This window comes from Poeciliopsis prolifica, unplaced genomic scaffold, assembly GCF_027474105.1.
Source record: "Poeciliopsis prolifica strain line A6 unplaced genomic scaffold, Auburn_PproV2 SCAFFOLD011, whole genome shotgun sequence".
Classification (NCBI taxonomy): domain Eukaryota; kingdom Metazoa; phylum Chordata; class Actinopteri; order Cyprinodontiformes; family Poeciliidae; genus Poeciliopsis; species Poeciliopsis prolifica.
Window position 1 is genome coordinate 1,787,444 of NW_026562386.1, and position 21,629 is coordinate 1,809,072.

The 21,629-nt window shown below is 41.1% G+C and overlaps 1 protein-coding gene across 3 annotated transcripts in view; it reads right to left on the reverse strand.

Moving 5' to 3' along the window:
* zfhx3b (zinc finger homeobox 3b) overlaps positions 1-21,629 on the reverse strand; it is a 222,404-nt gene that overhangs the window by 26,098 nt on the left and 174,677 nt on the right. For all 3 annotated transcript variants that reach the window (XM_055036977.1, XM_055036976.1, XM_055036978.1), the window contains one exon: positions 977-1,084. In XM_055036977.1, coding sequence (XP_054892952.1) covers positions 977-1,084 — 108 coding nt within the window. The remainder of the gene's footprint in view (positions 1-976; positions 1,085-21,629) is intronic.

A 21,629-nucleotide genomic window follows, 5' to 3' on the forward strand; every position in this document is an offset into this window, starting at 1 on the left:
TATATATATATTAATTGCATTTAATCACAGTTTATAATATTTGATGCTCTTAGGGAATCAGCAGTGGAAAAAAATAATTCTGCAGACATACCCGTCCAAACAATAATGTCAGAATGTAGGCCTTTGGGGGTTTGCAAGGATCATCAATTTCTATATTCTAATAGCAGTGAACAACAAAACAATTGTCCATCCCTAATGGTAACATAATATTGGGACTCCATTACATGTTCTAGTTACTTAAAGACTTCTTGCAAGTATGCCAAAGCTTTCACATCCATGCACTGTTTGATTAAATTTGAAATTATGTAAATATCATCATGCAATTAAGTTCTCGGAAAGTCTGTGTGTGCATTTCAACAAACAGATTTAAAGTGGATTGTTTAAAACTAATAATAGAACTCCTTAAAACATGTCATGCGGTTTCTGAATGTGTTTAACATTCGAAGAATGAAAAGCAGCAAGCTTAATCAGAAATTCAGACCAGAAACCCCTCCCCTCAACCTGAGCTCAGGCCCCTGCTAAAGAGACCTCCACCCGCTCCCCACACACACGCATACACACAACATAATAGATAAACATAGAAATATAGGTATTAAAAAATATCCTATGCATTCAGTATTGCTAGTGTCCAACTCTGTGTGCGGCAAAGCTGAGAATGAGGATCACATGGGACTCTGCACACAGGCCCTGTTCATCTATTGAGCAAAAACAAAACAAGAGTCACATGGTACCTCAACTTATCACATAGATTGACTGCTTACCCTATCTGTATTGTTCCTAGTGAAATTTGTAGTGTGCAGTGTTGTTTATTTGAATAGCATACTATTAAAACAGCCTGTGAAGTTTTTATTTTAATTTATTAAAGTAAGTTTAATTTAGTTAGACAAAAGGTCAATCGTTTACATCTCTCAGGAGTTGCAGCCATGCAGCTGTGTATAGTGCTCCCAGAAATAAAATGTATTAATGTTGGCCTTACCTGTCCCTTTGGTGAGCTCCTTCTCCCCCCCACTTTCTCTGTCTTTGGTTTGGTCCTCCTGATCTGTGGTGGTCTCACTAGCAGCCTCCACATCCTCGCTCAGCTCTCCTGAAGGGGGAGGGAGACCGGAATATGTAAATCACCACACCATCAGAATTGGTGGAAGCACTTAAAGGGACGGCAGCAATTTTTTTTTTTTCTATAGGAGCTCACAACAATTACATTTGCTGACACATAGTTGCAAGGCTAGCAGACAAAGAGGACAGAATCTGCTTTCTATTGCTGCAGTATCTGATAACACTAATATTTAGTCAGACTTGAATTATTAAATCAGAGTTGAATCATGAGGGAAGAGGAAAACAAATATTGATTCATAGAGGAAAGAAGGTTTTTTTTTAATTCTTATTTAGAATGGATACAAAACTGCAAAAGTAAAAGAAGACATGTGTTCCAGTAGTAGATGGAAAAATAACTGCACCCTTCAAGAAATAGACATTTTATCACACACCATTCTCTCACACACATTTCACTGTCCCCTGCTGCAATCTACTAAATTACTAACCAATACCAATAACCCAGTTTCTCTTCTGTTATTCTACTATTAAAAAATCATAAATATTTAAAACTTTCAATGTATTTTTATGCCAAGTCAAAGTCAGAAATCCCCTGTAACCATCTTAAAAGCATTAGCTCAATATATCAGGGCCATTTAGGAGCGTCAAAGTCCCAACAATGGATATCCAATAACTCCATTTGTAAGTAACACACAGAGGAAAAGATAGCAAAAACAGATAATAAAAAGCGCATCAATCATGTTTATTTCCCTCCAGTGCCCTGTGAACATCCCCTCTGCCTGTTAAGTTTGTTTAAAAGTAGAGAGACTTGCATGCAACAGCATTGATTTGACAACAGTAAACTAGGCCGCAGTCGATAGGCTTTATCAGTTATTACACAAGTCAGCTAATTCTCAGCAAATGTACTTAAATGCTCTTTTGAAAATGCTTTCATGCCTCGGTCTCTACTCTATGAGCTATTGATATATTGACAAAAGTACAACAGCTACTGAAATATCCTGGTCAAGTATTCAGCCCTGCAGTCATTGCGCATCTAGTTTGAGCTCACTGCAGGAATACCATGAGCCAAAACCGCTTTTATGACATTACACTGTCCCCCATCACTCCCTGTTAATTCTCTCAATTAGTGAATGCTTCTGCTCATCAACAAACCTCATTATTAAGGTCAGGGTCATAACTGAGATACATCCTAAAACAAAAAAGAAACAAGCAAAAATCCACCGCAAATCTTCAGTTGCATAAAAATTAATAGTTACAAGAAAATTACTGAAATAAGATACATAACTTTTCACACAACTGTTTCATTGCTTAAAGAGGCTACGCTGTAACAAATGCCAATAGCAAAAAAACAATACAATAATTGAACGGGAAACACCTTTTTTATTCCCAGCCACAAACTAGCAAGCACTTCCTGCTTGTCAATGTAGTTGTTGTAGGAAACAGCTGTCTGAGAGGAGTCAAAAGTGTAAGGATTCTGGCAATTCATTGTTTAAATAAACATTTTAAAGGCGAGGCCAACACCAAGAAACAAAATAGTTAAGTAATTTTTAAAAATTCTTTAAATGTAAAAAATTTTTTAATTTTATCTAGAACATTCCGGGCTGCTCAAAGGAACACCAAATGTTCTCTAAAAGAGTCCAAATCTTCTGCAGGGTTGTTTAATCCCATCTACCTCATGTCTGCATAAATCTCCACGGCTGCTTGAGAATTAGGATGCTCTGCAGCTGCATAGGTGCTTAGATTACAAAATAATCCCCAGGTAAATTTTTTTTAACCTTTAAAAATGGGGCAATGTGTCAATTCCTGCTATGTGACACATGTAGTGAGACTAATTCTCCACCCACACATCAATACTTACTTTGTTCTCAAACATTACCATGATAGGCAGCCTACATTTTAAAGCTATTTAGCTTCCGTGTACCCGCCCCCAAAATCGAGCACAAACACGATTCCTGCACATATGTGTACACATATGTTTCTCCCCCATCATGTTTTTATTTTGCTTTATCGAGATGTTTAATCAACATGCATGACAATTTGAGCCTGCACAACACAGAGCCCCATACATAATTTATACAGAAATGCAGACGTATGACTCCAGCAGCGCTTTCACATCTCTAAGCGGCAAATGGTTTTGCCCATTTCTTGTCTCATCTACAACCGCATTACAGAATGATTAAAGCTAGGTCGACTTTAATTAATGAAAGGTCACGAGTGGCCTAAGAGTAGGATGCAAATGGAAGAGACACTAAAACTGCAGCTGCAGATTAACTCTGGAAATAGATTAGGAGAAACACTCAAAGCTATGGCAGTGGGCCATTTCTAACCCAAATCTGAAAGATGTAAAGGACAATAGCCTGAAGGTTGTCTTCTAATTAATTGTCTTCATTAACCATTCTAATACAATGATATGAAACAGTTCCATTAATCTAATCATGCAAACTGAATAAGCCTATTGCCGACACAAAGATTAAACTCATCTGTTCTGAGCATATAAATTTCAGCCCTCCTCTGCCAGTCACTCAGTGGGGACAGTTCATGGGCTCTCTGTCCCAGCGTCTCCCAGACAGACACACACACACACACGCTCGCTCACGCACCCATTCACACACACGCACACACATCATTCAGGCGCTTTGCAGCCTTTCCCCATGAGTTTTTCATCCTCGCCTGTGACTGCAAAGGCCTACTCAAACCCATAGGTGTCACTCTATACAAGCTGGGAGAGAGCAACTTGCTCGCACACATTAATGAGGTGTGGGGGGAAGGGGCCGAACAGCATCAGACAGAAACACATGGGGAAAGGAAAATGGGAAGAAATATGTGGAGATGACAAAAGCAGATGCCATGCAAAAGCTGTCCGGTGAAGATGAGACACTGAAAATGGAAAGATTACCTTCAGATGAGAGAGAGCAGTCTTCCTTTTCCCCCGAAGAGCAGTGATTACACTAATGCTAATCAGACTGACAAGCACAAACGGCCTAATAAATAATTGATGGTAACCACTGCACTTTCCAGTATTCCTTCCCAGACTGTAGAGAAGAGCAGCAGCAAGTAATAATAGTCACTCTGGATATCTTTCACTGGGTCAGGCTCCTCCTCCGTCCGCGGCCTCAGCTGAATATACCGCTATGATGGTAACTGCCTTTTAAAAGTGCGGAACTGCAGTCCCACCTGAAAACGGCTCCTGTGGTTCTCAAACTATTTTCTGCTGCATATTCAGTTCTCAGACAACAACACTAATGCCTGCTGCCGTTTGACATGCATGTGCCCTGGGTCACCCCTGTGAGGGATGAGTTGAACTTCTTCCTCTGCCGGGCGCCTGAGTTCTTGGAAGGAAGGTTGTGTTCTGCCTCCTTCTGGCTGTGGCTCTGTCCCTAAGTCCTCATTACTCTCATTATCATTATCAAAGCCGCTGTCATCAGTTTTAGCCAGGTGTCACAGGGTTGTACAGTAAATCAGATAGGTGTGCGCCCCCCCATGCTTTATCCCAGGGTGGACAGCTTCCTTTTCCATAGCGCTGTTCTGTCGGATAAAAAGCAATCTTATTTCACACTTCACAGACTCCATCTTTCTCCCCTACTTCGTCTTTTAAGCATCCCCCTCTGTCTCCCCCCACACCCAGTGCTCCCCTTCCATGTATTAAAGTTGGCCTGACTCTGGACTAGAGGGCGCAAAATGAAAGTGACAGGAGGGTACCATGGGACAATGAGACATAGGACCCATGCTGAGAGCCTTCATGCATTGTCCGCTCCTCATATCAGCACCTCTGCACTCCGTACACAGGACACTCCTCCCTCTTCTAAAGCAAAATAAACAGCAAAACCCTTCTAACTTTTAATACCCCCACCTTCACTGACACTGTTAGAAGCTCTCTCCTCAAGTCTTCATGAGGTACAACTCATTAAACCTCAACTGAGAAAAACATGTCCAAAAACAAAGACGAAATATGTGTTCCTAATGAACATCTAATAAACTGTAGGGTGATATTATCAGAAACTATAATTGCCACTTGCATTACTTATGCCGAAATCAAACTAAATTAAGAATGGACAGACTGAATATATACATGTATATTTGAAATGGCTGTCAAAACACTCAAACTTATATGTAGAAAAACTGAAATTTAAGCAATGATACTTCCATCAAATTAAAACATCCTGTGTGGTAATATCTCAGAAAATGAATGCACCGAATGTCAGGGAGTTTGGCTCATGCAAAATGAATGTCTATTTTGTCTCTGTGCTCCACTCACTTATGCCCTCGCTCCCTGCTCTCCCACACAGTACCACGGTTTTTGAAAGGAACGACGAGTAAGGCTACTTCGGTGCTGCTGGTCAGAGTTACGTGTTAGATTCCTGACCTGTCTATGGGGGGACTCACTGGTCTCTCCCTGCTGGCCCTGCTCTGACCTCAGGATCCAAATGTGAATGAATACTTTGTATCTCCAATGGGCTGAGGGCAGGAGGAACGAAAAGGCTGCAAGAGCAGCGGAGGAGAAGGTGCAGCGGGTGGAGGAGGGGTAAAGAGTTAGGGCAGCTAATAAGGAAAAAAAAAAACTTTATAGAGCAAGTTAATCACAGACAGCTTTAAGAGCTGCAATGGAAGCGTGTCAGTAACCCCTCCTTATTTGAGCCATTGCATTATCTTTGGTACATTCACATCACACCAGCCTATAGGTCCTCATTCTGATTCCCCTTACATCTCAAAGTCAATATTGTTCCGTGTTATGGGAGATAAAAAAGATTTAAAAATTACTGTCATTGCAGCTCATTTAACCATTTTCTATGCTCTTGGTACTTATTCAATTAAAAATATTTTCCCTAATGTGTTACCTCTTGGGAAACTAATTAGAAATACTTATTTCAGTAATGACATGTTTAGAAACATTACAAATAAAGTAAAGTGTGCTGCTCCAATTCTTTTGTCTTTGTGTTTTACTCGGGTGATAAAGGAGAGGAGGATCTAGGTTAATGTGGCTGTAGATGGGGACTGAGCATGCAAGGACTGCTCACTCTTCAGCTCCATCTGATACACACAACACACACATGCACACACAACCCTGACTTTGTTAAATGCCTAAGATGATGGCTGCAAACTAACACATATTACATCCACAAAGGAAGATGCAGGCTGTACTTTTCCCTTTTCCCTGATAAAATGGCAGGCTGAAAGCCGGGATAAGGGGCAAAAGCATCATTGGGCAATACTCTTTTATCTAGTCTGCCTGAGGGACATTGTCCTGCACAAAGAGTCACTCTGCCTCTTTAGTTACTCGGTACAGCAAGCCATCCCCCTCTTCCCCTTATTCTGCACCCCCCCTCTCACCATGCATTTATGCTTATCGTCTTCCACTTCTGCCTGCTTTTAAATCAACCTCTTTTTGTTAATGTGCCTTTTTTTCTCCATTTTCCTCGAGCTCAAACTACAATCCCCTTACTTTGTTTGTGACTATTCAAAGGAGTCAAGCAGTTCATGGGCAGGGGGATAGATGGAAAAAAAAAAAAAGGCATCACCGCTGTCATGAAGGGCAATCACATCAACTCTGAAATATTCACCAGTGGCTTGGAAAATGCGATGGTACAGTTATGACAGGCGAACACTCTAGCCCCCGTCGCCCCCACCCAACTCCCGACTCAGCCCCCATCACGCCGGCCCCTCTCTCCATCAGGGCGGAAGCACGGTGGACATTCTGAATATGTATAACCCGGAAAATTTATTGATTTTTCATTTGGCGAAGAAGGACACAAAAATCACATAACCTGAAACTGTCACAGCTCTTCTGTTCATAGCTCATCTCTCCTGATGTTTGGCTTTTGCCACAAAATCTCTTTAATTACCAGGTATAGTAAGCTTCAGAGCCTTTCTCCACAGAGACGCTGCCACATACAGCCTGCTGGGCTTAACAAGACAGCCCACATCTATTATATATGACATACACCCAGCAGCTTTTGTTTCATATCTAACTAATAAGTACATTGAATGCGACTATATCCAGTTTCTTTCTTTCTTTTTTTTTAACCATACAAAAATATAGTGCAAAAAGCTTTCTTGAGGAAAGCCTTGAAAATAACAAAATGCAGCGCGACACATTAAAAAGGCCTTTTCAAATGAAAAGATAATCCTGAATGGTCCGAGCACTTATTTCATGGGCTTTTCTGAAGCCCCACTGCTTAACATGAATTTCTCCCATTGATCCAAGTTTTTTCAGGTAGCAGGCAGGTCCCCCTATGTTTCACTGAGTGTGCACACTTGTGTATATCTGTGTCCATTAACAGGTACTTATCTGTTTATCTCTCCTTTTAGGCACTGCAGACCAGTACAGTGAACTGTCTGAAAAAGATCTCTGTCTGTCGATTTATCGAATGTACCATTTGCATATCTTTGTAGTGCTTCCATCTGCCTGTGGACCGTTCTGTGGTGGTATTAGCTCAGAAAATCAATGTTGCCATGGCGGGATGTATGCAGCCCCTACCTCTGCACGTGCTTAGAGTCCAGCTTGTAGCTCCCACATGAGTCCTGCTGGTACAAGACCCCACACCCCACTCCTTTCAGTTCTTCAAAATCTTTGCAAACTTAAAGTCCACAAACATATTTCTCAGCTTGCCTCCCAAGAGTAGGCGGGTTTGCCATCCTCCTCTGTGGTCATATTGCCTCCCCGTTTCCATCCAAAGCCCTGAGCTTGACCGTCTGTTTGTTTATGAAAGCGTACACAGAGATAAAACAGAATCCAACAAGGTTATGAATACCAATTTTGCTAATCAATTTTATTTCAAATCTAAAATGTAGGGTAGCATTGATGCGTGTTTGCTCTCAAAGGTCGAGCGGCTTGCTGAGTTCAGATGTTTTATGTTAGTAGAAAGGAAAGGTGGAGAAAGGTGTGATGTGTTTCATTTTATTTATTCAGTTATTACACTTATTTCTGTTTGTTACATCATGCCGCTATACATTTATGGATGGAGAAAGCACTAAGGATACCTTAGTGTTGATATAAATTTTTCTTGCAGAGACTGTAGTGGATGTGGAGGGAAACTTTTCTTCTCAGTTGCAACTGGCTGGTTACTCATAGCTAATTGCTAAAGAAATTCAATGATTACACTGCAGAGGCACTTTAAAACATCCTGAGAGAGCAACCACATATTGGGCAAAGGAAAAAAAAAAGCTAACTCCACCTCCATCTATTCAATTTCTAACACAAATCAAACATAGGGAGCTTTCTTTTACCATTTGTCTTTCTTTCTGCCCCTCTTTGCATAGACCATCCATTACTTTCACATGAAATATGAAAAGGCAATATCCTCTCTGTGTTTGTACTGAAGCGTAATGCGATTGTGTTGTCATTTATAGGAAATAATCACAAACCTCTCTTTCATTTTCCAGTTCAAATAACCATGAAAAATTAGCCTTCAATGTCAGGGAGGACAACAAAGGGATGCACACAGACTATTGCTCCACCACTGCGCTTGACATTTCGCCTTAATAGGAAAACGGCTGGTTGTTTCTATCTTTCTTTTCCACTCCAATCTTTTTCTTCAGCTAACCTATATATTTTTTTACCTAATTAAAAAGTTCTGCACTCAGATCTTTGCAAATCTTTGCTACGTCTTTATTCACCATGGCGGGTCGGTGTGCAAGAGGAACAAAAAATTGGAAGGTTAGAAAACTCTGGTCCTTTGCACAGAGTGCCCCCTGCTCATTAGCACCCCTTCCCCTGTCTGTTAATGGCCAGTGCAGAGGAGAGATGACGTTAGACAGCCACTAAGGGGCCCAGGTCGCTGTGACTACTGTCCAGCAGCCTGATAAATAAATAATTCAAGAGCTATCAGACTCTCTGGCAGCAGAGCAATCCCAAAAACACACACTCAGGACACGGCTTGTAAAGGCCTTCCTAACTGATCAGCATTTAGCCCTTACAAACGATGTACAACTAGATATATATGCAAGATCCAAAACAATTAGCCTGAGCTATCATCTGAGGATCCTTTTAATTCAGAAAATCTTCATTTTCACTCTCAGCAACAAAGTAATAGTAACTATCTTGTATGCCGCTATCAATAAGTGTGTAACAGGCAGACTGCCCTTTGATTTAAATAAACACAAAATGATGAGCCATTCATCAGTGTATTTATAAAAATGCAATTAAACTAATTGAATTGAAGAAAATATCACAATCCAAAAAGACTGATAAAAGAGAAATCAAAGCTTCAAACTGGTATACTTGTGAAGTTAAAGGAACACTGATCATGCATCAATCAGGCTTAACCTTGTGATCACTTAGTGATTAATGAGGGCCATGATCTGATGGTCACAAAAGGTAAAAAACTGTCAATCTTGTAGGAGGTTTCCAGTCGGATGGCACCAGGATGTACTTATGAGAAGAAGCCAATCCAGTGCAGGCAAAGCGATGCCTTGGAAAATGTTCTGCTAGTTAACCTTGATTCCTGTCATTCTTACAGCAGTTCATTTTAAAATAGCACCAACCTGAGCATTGCTTAAGACCTTCAACACCTTTTGATAGAGAATATTCAGTTATGACTTTGGGCTCATTAAGCAGAATAATGTCTCCAGCCACAAGAGAGGAATGCTTCAAGAATGACTTGAGAAGTACAACAGCATATAATGTCAATGTGGCCTCCAAATTCCCCAGATCTCAATCCAATCAAGCATCTATAGGCTGCATAAGCAAATCCAATCCACCTCACGATTTACAGGAGTTAAAAAAATTCTGCTGCTAACATCCTGGTGCCACATACCACAGGGCACCTTCAAGGGTCCAAGGGAATCTATGCCCCACTGGGTCAGGGCTATTTTGGACCAATTATTCGTCAACTGTTTATGATGTTACATATGATGTTACATTGGTGCATAAGTTCATCACAATTAAACGTCCACTGAGATACAATATATTATCCTTGATCCTTTGGCAAAGGTTTAGGGCAGGTGAAAAAACAACAACATGTTATTAGAAGAAGTAAGTGACCCAGGCACAATTACTTTCATGTAATTGTGCCTGGGTCACTTACTTCTTTAATTATACAAAGATCTTTAAGTTTTATTTGCAAAGCTTAGGGTACAATTAGAGGCTGGAGTGTTAGACAGTAGGATAGTAGGTTGAGCTACGTTCCTACCCTTATTAATGGTCATGAACTTTGGGTCATGACCAAAAGAACGAGATCGCAGATACAAGCGGCAGAAATGGGTTCCCTCCGTAGGGTGGCTGGGCTCTCCCTTGGAGATAGGGTGAGAAGCTCAGTCATCCAGGAGGGACTCAAAGTAGAGCCGCTGCTCCTTCATGTCGAGAGGAGCCAGTTGAAGTGGCTGGAGCATCTGGTCAGGATGTCTCCTGGACGCCCCCTGGTGAGGTATTTCGGGCACGTCCCATCGGGACGAGGCCCCGGGGAAGACCAAGGACACGCTGGAGGGACTATGTCTCTCGGCTGGCCTGGGAACGCCTTGGGATTCCCCCGGAAGAGCTGGAAGAAGTAGCTGAGTAGAGGGAAGTCTGGGCCTCCCTTCTGAAGCTGCTACTCCAATGACCCGACCCCAGATAAGCAGATGAAAATGGATGGATGGAGTGTTAGACATGAAGATGCTGGAATGCAGTGCGTAATAAAAAGAGTAATTTGAATGTAAACAATAAGCACAGATTACATGACTTTCTTTGTAACTGCTGTTGACTATTGCTGATTATTAGTGGATGAATTAACCTATATGAAAATGCTATAAAGTTTAAATAGGTGTAATTGAATGCAAGAATATTTTTGCTTTGCTGTAAGACTGAGAAAGTGAGCTGAAACCTCCTACAGGGAAGGAACTGTGCTGCCCGCTGTGCTGCTCTCCAGAGAAGGAGCCTTGGAGTGATTACAGTCAAAAATTGCTACTCAGTTAACTTTGGCTCAGCCACAAGAGAGGAAGATAAGACAAGAAAGAGAGAAGGAGAGAAAGAGAGACAGAAGGGAAGGAAGGAAAGAAAAAACTAAGTAAGGAAGAAAGCAAGGAAGGGGAAAAGGAAGGAAGGACAGGAAGAAAGGAGGAAAGAACAAAGAAAGAAAAGAAAGATGACATCACACAGACCATCTTTTAGAAATTAAAAAAAGAAACAAAGTGACTTGTTGTGTCTCATATTGCTCATGTATCTTTTACCCAGTACTAAAAGAGAAAAACCTCAACTCTCCAGTGACAATCACTGAGGTCAAATGATTTTTTTTTTCTTTTTGGATTTTAAGGCTGTCTGATGTCCAAAAGCTTTAATACACCCTTACCTTGACAAAAAAAAAGTTTTAAAAAATACAGCTGAGAACAGCTCTGCAGGGGAGGAGATATTAGAGAGACAGTTCTCATGTCCTTGGATTCTGAAGTAGAGGCCAATTAAATGGCTTTGCAGCATCCAATTTGTGCTGAGTGAACAGGTATGAATGTTGGGGTGGGGGCTTCGTGGCAGCGGGCATAAAGAGGACAGAGCAGAACACACTCTCAAAAAGGTGCCAGCTAACTCTACTGTCAGTGGATTTCTGAGCCTTGCATATTCACAGGACATTAGGATGATACAACACATTATTTAATGTAACTTCAACTTTCACACAGAGCCATTGGTGTTTTGAGCATCATAAGTACTCACAGGACACCAGCTCTTCCAGTACAGCCTCTCCTCTGTTTAATGCTGACTGAGCACAGACTTATGGAAATAAGTGGGTCTGGGTGGTGAGGTTCATACACTCTCAGAGGCATGGTCAGGGAATTAACAGTCTCTCCCCTACAGAGTCTTGGCCTCCTGCTAAATTGGTACCATGTTTTACCGCATCTTGCATTTTTATTGTATATGCATGTTGTTGTTAGTGTTGCTGTTATAGTTATTTTTAATATAATAGGAGCTCTTATTGTCTTTGCTGCGGAAGACTCTTTTCACTCATTAGCCAAAAGTTTGAGAGCCGGGATGAGAGCCCAATAAGGTGCAAATTTAATTATTTATCTCGCTGGTTGGCGTTTTGTTGCAACTATGAGGCCTAAAGGCAGGGCCTCTAACTAGCAAAGGGCTGTCTCTGGAGAACTGCTGGAGTAAACAACTGGGAAAATGTTATGCCAGGGGTGTCAGTTACCAGGAGAAAGCAAACACTAATCACTAAACTAATCATTAAAACACCCTGCCTACGATAATATAGCTCTCTGTGGATTTGTGGTTCCTCCCCTGTGTACTGATCCAACATCCTAACGCTCTATCATGCCCTCAGCCTCTGTCCTGGCTCTTGCTCATGAATAGGCACCAATACAGATCCCTCCTCTTCATTCAGCCATGGTTTCTGTTGGCTCAAGCCAGGACCAGTGGCCTCTTGAGAAGGCTGTGATGAGAATTCATTTCTACCCATTATGTGCTCTTGTCCACTGCCTGAGTTCATCAGTTCTGTGCAACCAAGTCAATGAAAGGGTCTGTAATGAAGCAATCAGATGCAGCCTGGTTTTCTGGGCCCAACACTCCATTCTTAGCTACCAGACCCCATCTCCCAGTGCAGAGCATGGGGCTGGGCTGGAGGGGGGCTGGGCTCCAGCAAAGGAAGAGTGGACTCAAACTGCACATACATTAATTCAAAACCTTATCTTTCATAGACTGGAGGATAAGCTGCTCTAAAATGTGTTTCACACCAGGTCTTCTAGTTTCTGCGGCTTCAGAGAATCAGTTTGTGAAAGATCCGTTAGTTCATTGAAGCTAACCCTGTAAGTGAGGAATGGTTGGGTCGCACTGTGTAATGTGCAGCTGGCAGGACCTGTTATTTCTTCTACTTATACTTTTTTGGATCACTTGGAAGTGCCTGCCTTCACTTCTTCAATTTTTCTAAACTCCTCTAACAAGAGGAGTTTCAATTTAATCTGTGTTAAATCCCAATTTGTGACTCAAAGTACTAGCACATTTTAAAAATTAGGATTGTGTGTGAAAGAGCAGCATTTCTTGCCAGTCGTCTCAGAAAGGGAAATAGACATTTTTTGCACAAAGTAAAATATTTCAAGCTTTTAATTTTTACCATTTTAGCTTGCAGATAATACCCCCACCCCCTGGAAAAAACTTCAATTTCTTGGAAAATTTCAATATCACATTAGACCAACTTTTCAGACTTCTGAAAAGTATCTACATTTATATTCACTTAGGACTTGACTGGGCCTCCTCTTGTATAAATCGCCGCATCAATGTGCCATGGCATGGAGGTGATCAGCCTGTAGCTTTTCCATTAGGAAAATAAAATCAGTATCTACATACAGCTTGTCAGCAGAGGCAATGGAATTTGCTTGACAATCCTTTCAAGGCTGCAGTTCTCCTTGTTGTTGTTGCTGCACTTTTTTCTACCACACTTCTTCCTTCCACTCAATGTTCTGTTTAGGGACTGCTTGGATATAGAACTCTGAACAGCCAGCTTCTTCAGCAATGACCTTTTGTGGCTTACCCTCCTTGTGAAGGGTGTCGATGACCGTTATCTTGACATCTGTCAAGTCAGCTTTCTTCCTCATGATTGTGCAGCCAACAGACTCAGAGTGAGAGATCATTCAAAGGCTCAAGAAACTTAGGAAGTGTTTTGAGTTAATTAGTTGATGAGGATGTGACACCATGAGTTTCCAATGAAGACTTTTTCACAGTATTCTAATTTTCTGAGACACTGAATTTTGGGTTTTCATTGGTCAAGCCGTAGTCCTCAAAATGACAAGAAACAAAGGCTTGGACTATATGATTCTTTAGAATATATGAGTTTCACTTTCTGAGATGACTGGCAAAAAATATTGCACTTTTGTACAATATTCAGTTTGTTTGGATAGACTAGTATGTAGGTATCTTCAAGGTTTGTTTTCATCAGGGTTCAGCAACAGGGCAGCAACCCCAAATACACAACATACACAATAAAGTTTGGCAACACCAAATATGCTCAAACATCACTGTGGTATTTCAAGAATGTGCTAGATTATCCTTCTCTACATTCTTCCATTGAAGTTTACTTCTTCATTCACTTTCCTAGCTTTAGCCAAAGGACCCCACAGCTGGATTCTACCTGACAAGAACTCCTTAACAAGCAGCAGTCATTAACCTCAGGAGCAGCCAGCTGCCATGTGATGTAGTGCTCTCGGCTTGCTGCAGAAGGGCCCTATTGATCCCAGACATACTTGGTGCCTTCCTGGATGTTTATAATCAATATGCAAATGGCCGGCTGCATTGATTCGATATTAATTTTCAATTAGGGAATTCTCGTGGGGTCCTTAGGGGTCAATACAGAACCATTCAAAGGGAAGGCTTGAGCAAGTTGCAGGCATTGACGTTCCTCCACCCAAGACAACTTACTTACTGTTTATTTAGCCTGCCCTGCTGTAAGTCCCGATTAAGTCTTCTGATAATGGCCAGAGAGACAGATGGACCTTTCTGCACTTCTGCAACACCCATTAGATAAACTGGATTTTGGTCTGAAGGGCTTGTCCAAACTAATAAGTCATCATTTCACACATTGTGTAGTTTCCTGTTCTGTTAAATCAGTGGAGGCAGGGACAGTATACAAACAAACAAACCTTTCCATAGTTTTATAAGACTTTCACCACTAAGAGATAAATTGATGAGCACATGTTTATGAGAAAGCATACAACAAATTATACATCTGAGGACTCCTCATCAAGTCATTTAGAGCGTGAAAATAGGTGCGGGAAAACAGCAAACATCAGGTCTTTTTTTTATTGACTTGTCTTTAACTAGTTTCCAAAGTCCGGTCACCAGCAGAGCAAAAATTGCCACACTTGTAGCACTGTTTGACCAAGCTGATGGATCAAGCTATGAAATCCAAATTGTATTTTATCTATGTCATGTAAATGAAATGAGCAAACACAATGAGGGTGACTAAGGTTTTTTGCTATCTGACAGCAGGGTGGCATTTGAAACTTTGCTCATCAGCTGAAAGTATCAGATAATGTCAAAGAAAACTAGAAAACTTTGTAGCCTGACATAAAGAAGAGGATCCAACCACAACTGCATAATTTCAGCTTCAAATTTTAAAGACACATTTGAGATGAATGGGATTTGGTCAGGTAATGAGTTTGACTGATTTTATTATTGCATCACTAAATCAGTAGAACAGTTAGTGTTACTTTAACACATTGTTAAGGAGGCCTCCATTCAGAAAACAATTCTCATTTGGCTGATAACCTTCAGCATTGTTTAACATTTTGCTTTAAACGCTGTGAACACTCTGGGAAACATTACAGCTTTACAGCCATGCTAACTCAGAGCAGACTAAGGAGTGAGCATGTGAAAATTGCTAAGAGTGTAACAGAGATAACCTGGTTGGACTATTTGCTGGGCTCTCCTGAAGATGCACCGCCTGAGGTAATTGGTTTAGGGATAACATTAATTACCACATTCCTCATTAATGGATGAAGCCTTTATTGGTTCCATTGATCAGCTGGACCTGTTAGCCATCATCCTTAGCAATGGTGGATGTAACAAGCTTACATATTGGCATATCAATTAATGCAATCAATTCCTGTCTAGCAGTTACAATGCATCCTACCCGCTTCTCTTTTACCATACCCACTTACCATGTCAACTAGCTTCCCTCTATCCTGGGGTCTAAAATACAGGTTTAAGTCAAGTTTTTTTGGGAAAAAAATATTTATTGGAATTGTTTCATACAACCAATGATTAAAACTTAATGTAAAGTTTATGTTCAAAAAAATTTAACTTTAATTAGTGGAAATGATCAATCCCAGATGAAGAAAAGGAAATCAGCTTGTTATGTGACTTATAACGGGTTAAAATGAAAATATATGAACATTGCCTCCATGGATTCAGTTGTCCCGACGTACAAGTCTTTGACTTCAAGACAAGTCTTAAGGTGAAAGCCGACTATTTTTCTAAGATCAGTGTGCCTTTTAAGAAGGCGCAGATTACAACTTGGAATCCTTCCTCAGTCATCCATGCTCAAAAAGGGGTGACAGACTTCAAACACTAGACTGTGGTTGCCTGGTATAACGTGGTGAAGTGGGTAGAACATCAGCAATGAATGAGGGAGTCGGGTGAGATAACTGAAAGCACACCATGACAAAGTGGAGGGATTTACCGTTGGGCCCGCAGCACTTCATTTGCCTAATAACAGATCATTCTATAAGAAAGTGGCTGCTCGGAGGGGGGATATCAACCAACGAGGATGTCTCACTCGCAGAAATCCTATTTGAAGACAACACCTTCTGAGCGCTCATCCTCCTCCACGCCTAAGACGATCCACGCGCATGACAGGGCCCATTAATATGACGCCCATGTAACCTTGCTCTTTCTGCCTCTCTTCTCCAACAGGAACAAAACCGATAGCCAGGGAGGAGGGGCATTATGTTATGACTGAGCATGTAACAGGAGGGGTGGTGTTCATTTTAAAAAGATGTCTTAAATATCCTCCTCTAAGACACCTCAAAACTAGGAGAAGAAGAAGATGAAGAAGAAGAAAAAAAGAGTTCTTCATTTATCAATGTCATTTACCAATATCCCATTAACGGAGATGTTTTAGGCAGGTTTTCAGTTCACTTTCGTCTTAGTTGCGTTTCCTTAGCTCCAAAACAACCTGCATTGCGCTCTGCATAAACACTGCACACAGGCCGCACGCATAGGCCCCTTAAACCCACTAGGGAAATGCTACAGATTCATTCTTATGTGTCTGCAAGACAAGTAAATATAGATATAGGGAAGATGATGACAAAGAGCTATTATCTGCAACTACGCCCACTGAGCTGTAACACAAACATATTCCATGATTATTTCTTTAAATACACCATGTGGAAAAAAAGAAAATCTGCCTGTGGAGTTCACTGGGAGCAGCGCAGAGAAAACAGATTCCAGTGGGGGGGGCAGATGAACAGGCAGTCAGACGGACAGCTCTTACTTACTCTGTGTGGGACCTCCTGTATGCCCCTGTCCCCCGAGCGGCACACAAGTGGGCTGAGCAATTAACAATTTCATGCTGATTGCCTGAAGCGTGTTTTGCTATGCCATAAAGATAATAGCATGAAGGGTGTAGCGGCAGGCCCCCCAATCCCTCTCCTCCGGTGTTCCTCTATTGCTTCCATCTCTCAATTCTCTCCTGTGTAATTCACATGTTGAAATGGCGCACTGCCTGCTTGCTTTACTAAAGACCGTCTCCCTGCTTAGAGGGCGCGTTTAAGAAAAAAATATATAAAGATGACTCCCTGAAGAGTAAACAGAGATGATTATTAAAGGGAAGGAGAAACTAGAGTCTTGGTCTCCCACTGGCTTCTTGATTTGAAAGTCTAATTTGGCAAGAGCACACAACAGGCGAGCAGGTATACAAAACAAACCGGTTCCATTTTGAAGCAGGCTCGCCTTGGATTCTGGTGACAGCCGTCTTCTTCTTTCTCAACCTCAACATGGCATGACAGCAATCCACTTTGACCATGGAGCTTACCACTGTGCAACAGGAATATCTGTGCACCAGCCAGTAAACCTGTGACTCGTGTTCAGAACAGACAATATCAAAGAGTCTCAGAGGAGGGAAAGAACATGAGACATAAGTAGTTGTCGGAAGCAGAAGTGATTTTGACTCTGAACAGAAATACAGGCTGCATCTTAAGTAGCCTAAGGCCTTAAGAAAATGTAGGCTTTGTAATAATGAACAATAGTGGATCTCAGTGACTTTTAGGTTCTTGTTTTTTATGTGCTCCAAAGAAATGAACACAATATTTTAAGAATAATTCCTCTGAATTAAATAGGATGGGTATTTAAAGACTAGCTTTTTAGATCATTTGGCCATTGGAAAGGACAGGAAGGTTCAGCTGTGTTTTAAAAATGCCCATCCATTCAGTGTAATATAGACACTTTGGTTTCTTTCCTTCAGAGACGTTATATACACTCATGAATCTAGAAGCATTATAGAAAATATCTAGAGGGGGAAAATAAAAATAATAATAATAAAAAATTAAACATCTTGGTAAATAACAGCATTAAGTGTACTCTTCTCTGGAAGCCACATTATTGACAAACTACCTCAGGGATTAAAGCTGTCATGATTTAGAAAAATACCCTAAAGACATGAGGGGTAGTTGCAGACAAAAGGTTGTAGCAGCAGTCCCTTCTGCCCCTCTGGCCTGTCCTCATTGACCCCCACCTCCTCACCTCCCAGGCTTCTGGTTGGCTTTCCACCCCCTGGTTGAGTGTGAAAGTCCAGCTGGCACATTGACAGTCTCTGCACCTCAAATGAACAAACTGGCGCTGCATTAAAGCCCCCATATTGTTTATAATGAGCGCCTTCCAAATGTGCATTCTGAAGGAGCAAACACACAGACTCACTCGCCTACCACACAATAAGAAGAAACATGTTTTTGTGTTCATTTATAAGACATAATGTCACCCCCAACACCCACCTCCACACAACAACACACATGCACAGACTTATAAATTGCAGTCACATCCCCCTACTAGAAGGGGATGATAATTGCGGACGGCCAATAAATTACTGCTGCCTCCACATCAATTATAAGCATCACGTCTGGCAATGAGGAAAATGAGATCTTGTGACAAATTTCATGAGGCTTGGCTGCCCAGCAGCCTTTCTTAACATGCTACAGATAGCAATCCCTTATCTAGCCCCTGTAATGGGGAGCTACGGATAGAGAGATGGAGCTGCAGCCATTTAATTAAAAAGCTTGGGGTAGGGGGTGGAGAGGTGTAATTCATCGAAAAAGCACAGGAAGGAGACAAAGCCTTTGTCTGCAATACATATTTTGCTCAGCATTGTTGTTCATCACTAACAAAGTTTGGATAACCTCTGAAAAAAACTTAATATTTTCTCAGTCCTTGTGTACATTTCTTACTATTTTTTCCCATTTTAATATTTCTCATGGGCTTTTTTTTGTTTGTTTGTTTTTGTTTTTACTTCTTTTTAGAAACGGATGACTGCAGTGCACAGACAATGGCATTGAATGAAATGGCCCCTGCACCTAATTGTATTCCCACCTGGGAAAGGCAGACAAGGGCGGAGGTTTCAGGAGCACAGCAATGAGGATTTATGGCAGAAGGGGAGACGGCAAAATAAAACACCGAAAGGGATGGCCCTTAAATCTCATTCCCAGTGCAATATTCATTGTAGTTGCAATCGGGTGTGCTGATAGAGCGCCAGGGAAAAAAAATGGCCGCATGTGTTCAAATTATGGCTGTACTCTCTACTAATATTTAACATCATTAGAAAATCATTAGAAAACCATCATAAAACCTGGGATTATGACCAGAGCATTAAACACAATGATTATTCAGTGTGTTCCTTCCCCGCTTCGCCTTGGAAATGAGATTTGTGCCGCAATGGCAATGTAGGGGAAACGTATGAATATTTTTCATAATTACGGTAACATTTGAAAAACATTGGCTTGCGTGAATTACTATACCATTATAAAGTCATGTTTGTCTGCCCAAAAGCAAAGCTTTCAATGAGGCTTTGCATGGGATATCATTAAAGCAGTTGCACAGGGGGCTTGGTAATACCAATATATTAGCAACATTTAACCTTCCAAAACTTATGCAGTTAGATGGCAGCAGATGCTTGAAAACAGTGCTCGAGGAATATTTACGGGGTTTTTATGATTTACATATTTTAGTTTTTTTTATGTTTATCACTACGATGTGATCGCAGTTTTGAAGGTGGTGGATGTTGAAAGACATGCTGCATTCACAGCAGGGAAGAAACTTCAAATAATAGATGTAATTTTTAAGATAAACATCTGAAAAGTGGAAGAAATATTACATTTAGGCTTTTAATGCAGCAAACAGGAGTTTACATATCTTTGACCGCATGCTGAGGAAAAAAGAGACCCGATACAGTTGAGTCTTTAGTTTTTGGGATTTCTCGGCAGCCCCATTATCAACAGCAGCCATCAGCACAAAGATAAAAGATCCTAATGGAGCTGGCCCTAGTAGAGATGAAAGGTGCAGAGATGGCACACTGTTATGAATCTCTAATGCAGCCTATGTTTCGAAGGTAATGACTGCCTCTCGGGCCTCTTACACAGGCATACCTGCTTAGGGCACAGACAATAAAGGTTGCCTCTTTCTTATCGGTGAGTTGTAACACAGAGGAGCCTTTCCCTCTGAGGAACTGTGCAAAAATCCACTCTGGAATATTTTTCAGTTAAACACATTTCTGGGTGTACTCTAATTTATCTAAGGAATTGGTTCAAAACAGAAACTGAATTAGTCTACAAATGCATACACCTGATTGAATGAATAACAGCCGTCAGGAGTACACCTTGAAATGGCAGATGGCAGTATTGACTGAACATGCAATCCTTTTAATCCCAGAGCCTTTTCTAAACACTAAACGCTAAACTGCGCTCATTTTACTTCAAGTGAAGCCCATAAACATATTCTTTTTGGGTCAGCATGAGCAGGAGGCTAATGTAAGAGCAATCTCTTGTCAAGCTTTTCAGACTAATTGAACTGACACTTATGAGAACCAATCTTTTTTTAAATGCATTACTTGGCAGATATTCTGGCTTTTGTCCCTTCAAAGTTTGCCAGGAGGAAAAAAAAAACATGCCCTTTGAACAACACAGAGAGGTGAAAATACATGGTGAGAGGAGTCTTTTCTCCAGTCTCTTTCACAGAACCTAATGGATTGTGAGCACTTAATGCATTAATCAATCAATATCTCTCACTGTACATCAGTAGCGTGACTAAGTTATGAATGACCTTTGCAACAAGAAAAGGACACTTAAATGCACACAAGATTGCTCCTTGGTTAGTGACTTGGGCCCGGTTTTACCATGCATGATTACACTTTCGTAAGTTACAGAGCTGTTAACACTCAATACACCAAGGTGTGTTGTTATATTTTGTTGAACAAAAATGTGCTAGTGATAGACCGTAATTTAGAGGCATCTTTAGAAATATGCTTCCTTTCCTTTTATATACGAATCTATCCAGTTCTATACTCAGCAGCTGCTTTATTATGTACGCATCATTACTACCAAGTAGGTTTTCTTTTTACAGCTACCTTAGTCCTTCGTGGCATCCACATAGAAAATCTGCACATCCAAGATATGATTCTCCAGTTCCTATTCATCCCAAAGAGGCTCTTCTGGACTGAGATATGGTTTCATGTTTAAGAAACCAGATTGAGATGATTTGAGCCTTGTGACATGGTATATTATCTAGCTGGAATTAGCCATCAGAAGATGGAAACCCTGTGGTTATAGAAGGGTGAAGTGGTCAGCAGCAATGCTCAGATAGGTTGTGCCATTTTAATTATGATCACTTGGTACTAATGGGCCAAAGAAAATATTCCCTATAGCATAACACCACCTTTTCCAGCCTGAGCTGTTTATACCAGCCTAGATGGATCCATGCTTTACATCAAATTTTAACCCTATCATATGACTGCTGCCACTGAAATCCAGACCCATAGGACCAGCAGCATCGATTATTGAGAAATATTGGGAAGCCGAATTGCAGTTTTCTGTTCTTTGCTGATACAAGTGGTAGTCAGTCTGATGTAGAGCAGTGGCTCGTCTGTTTCAAGTTTCCATGTTGGTGCTGACTTCCTCTCATGTGATGGGCTAATTGTCTT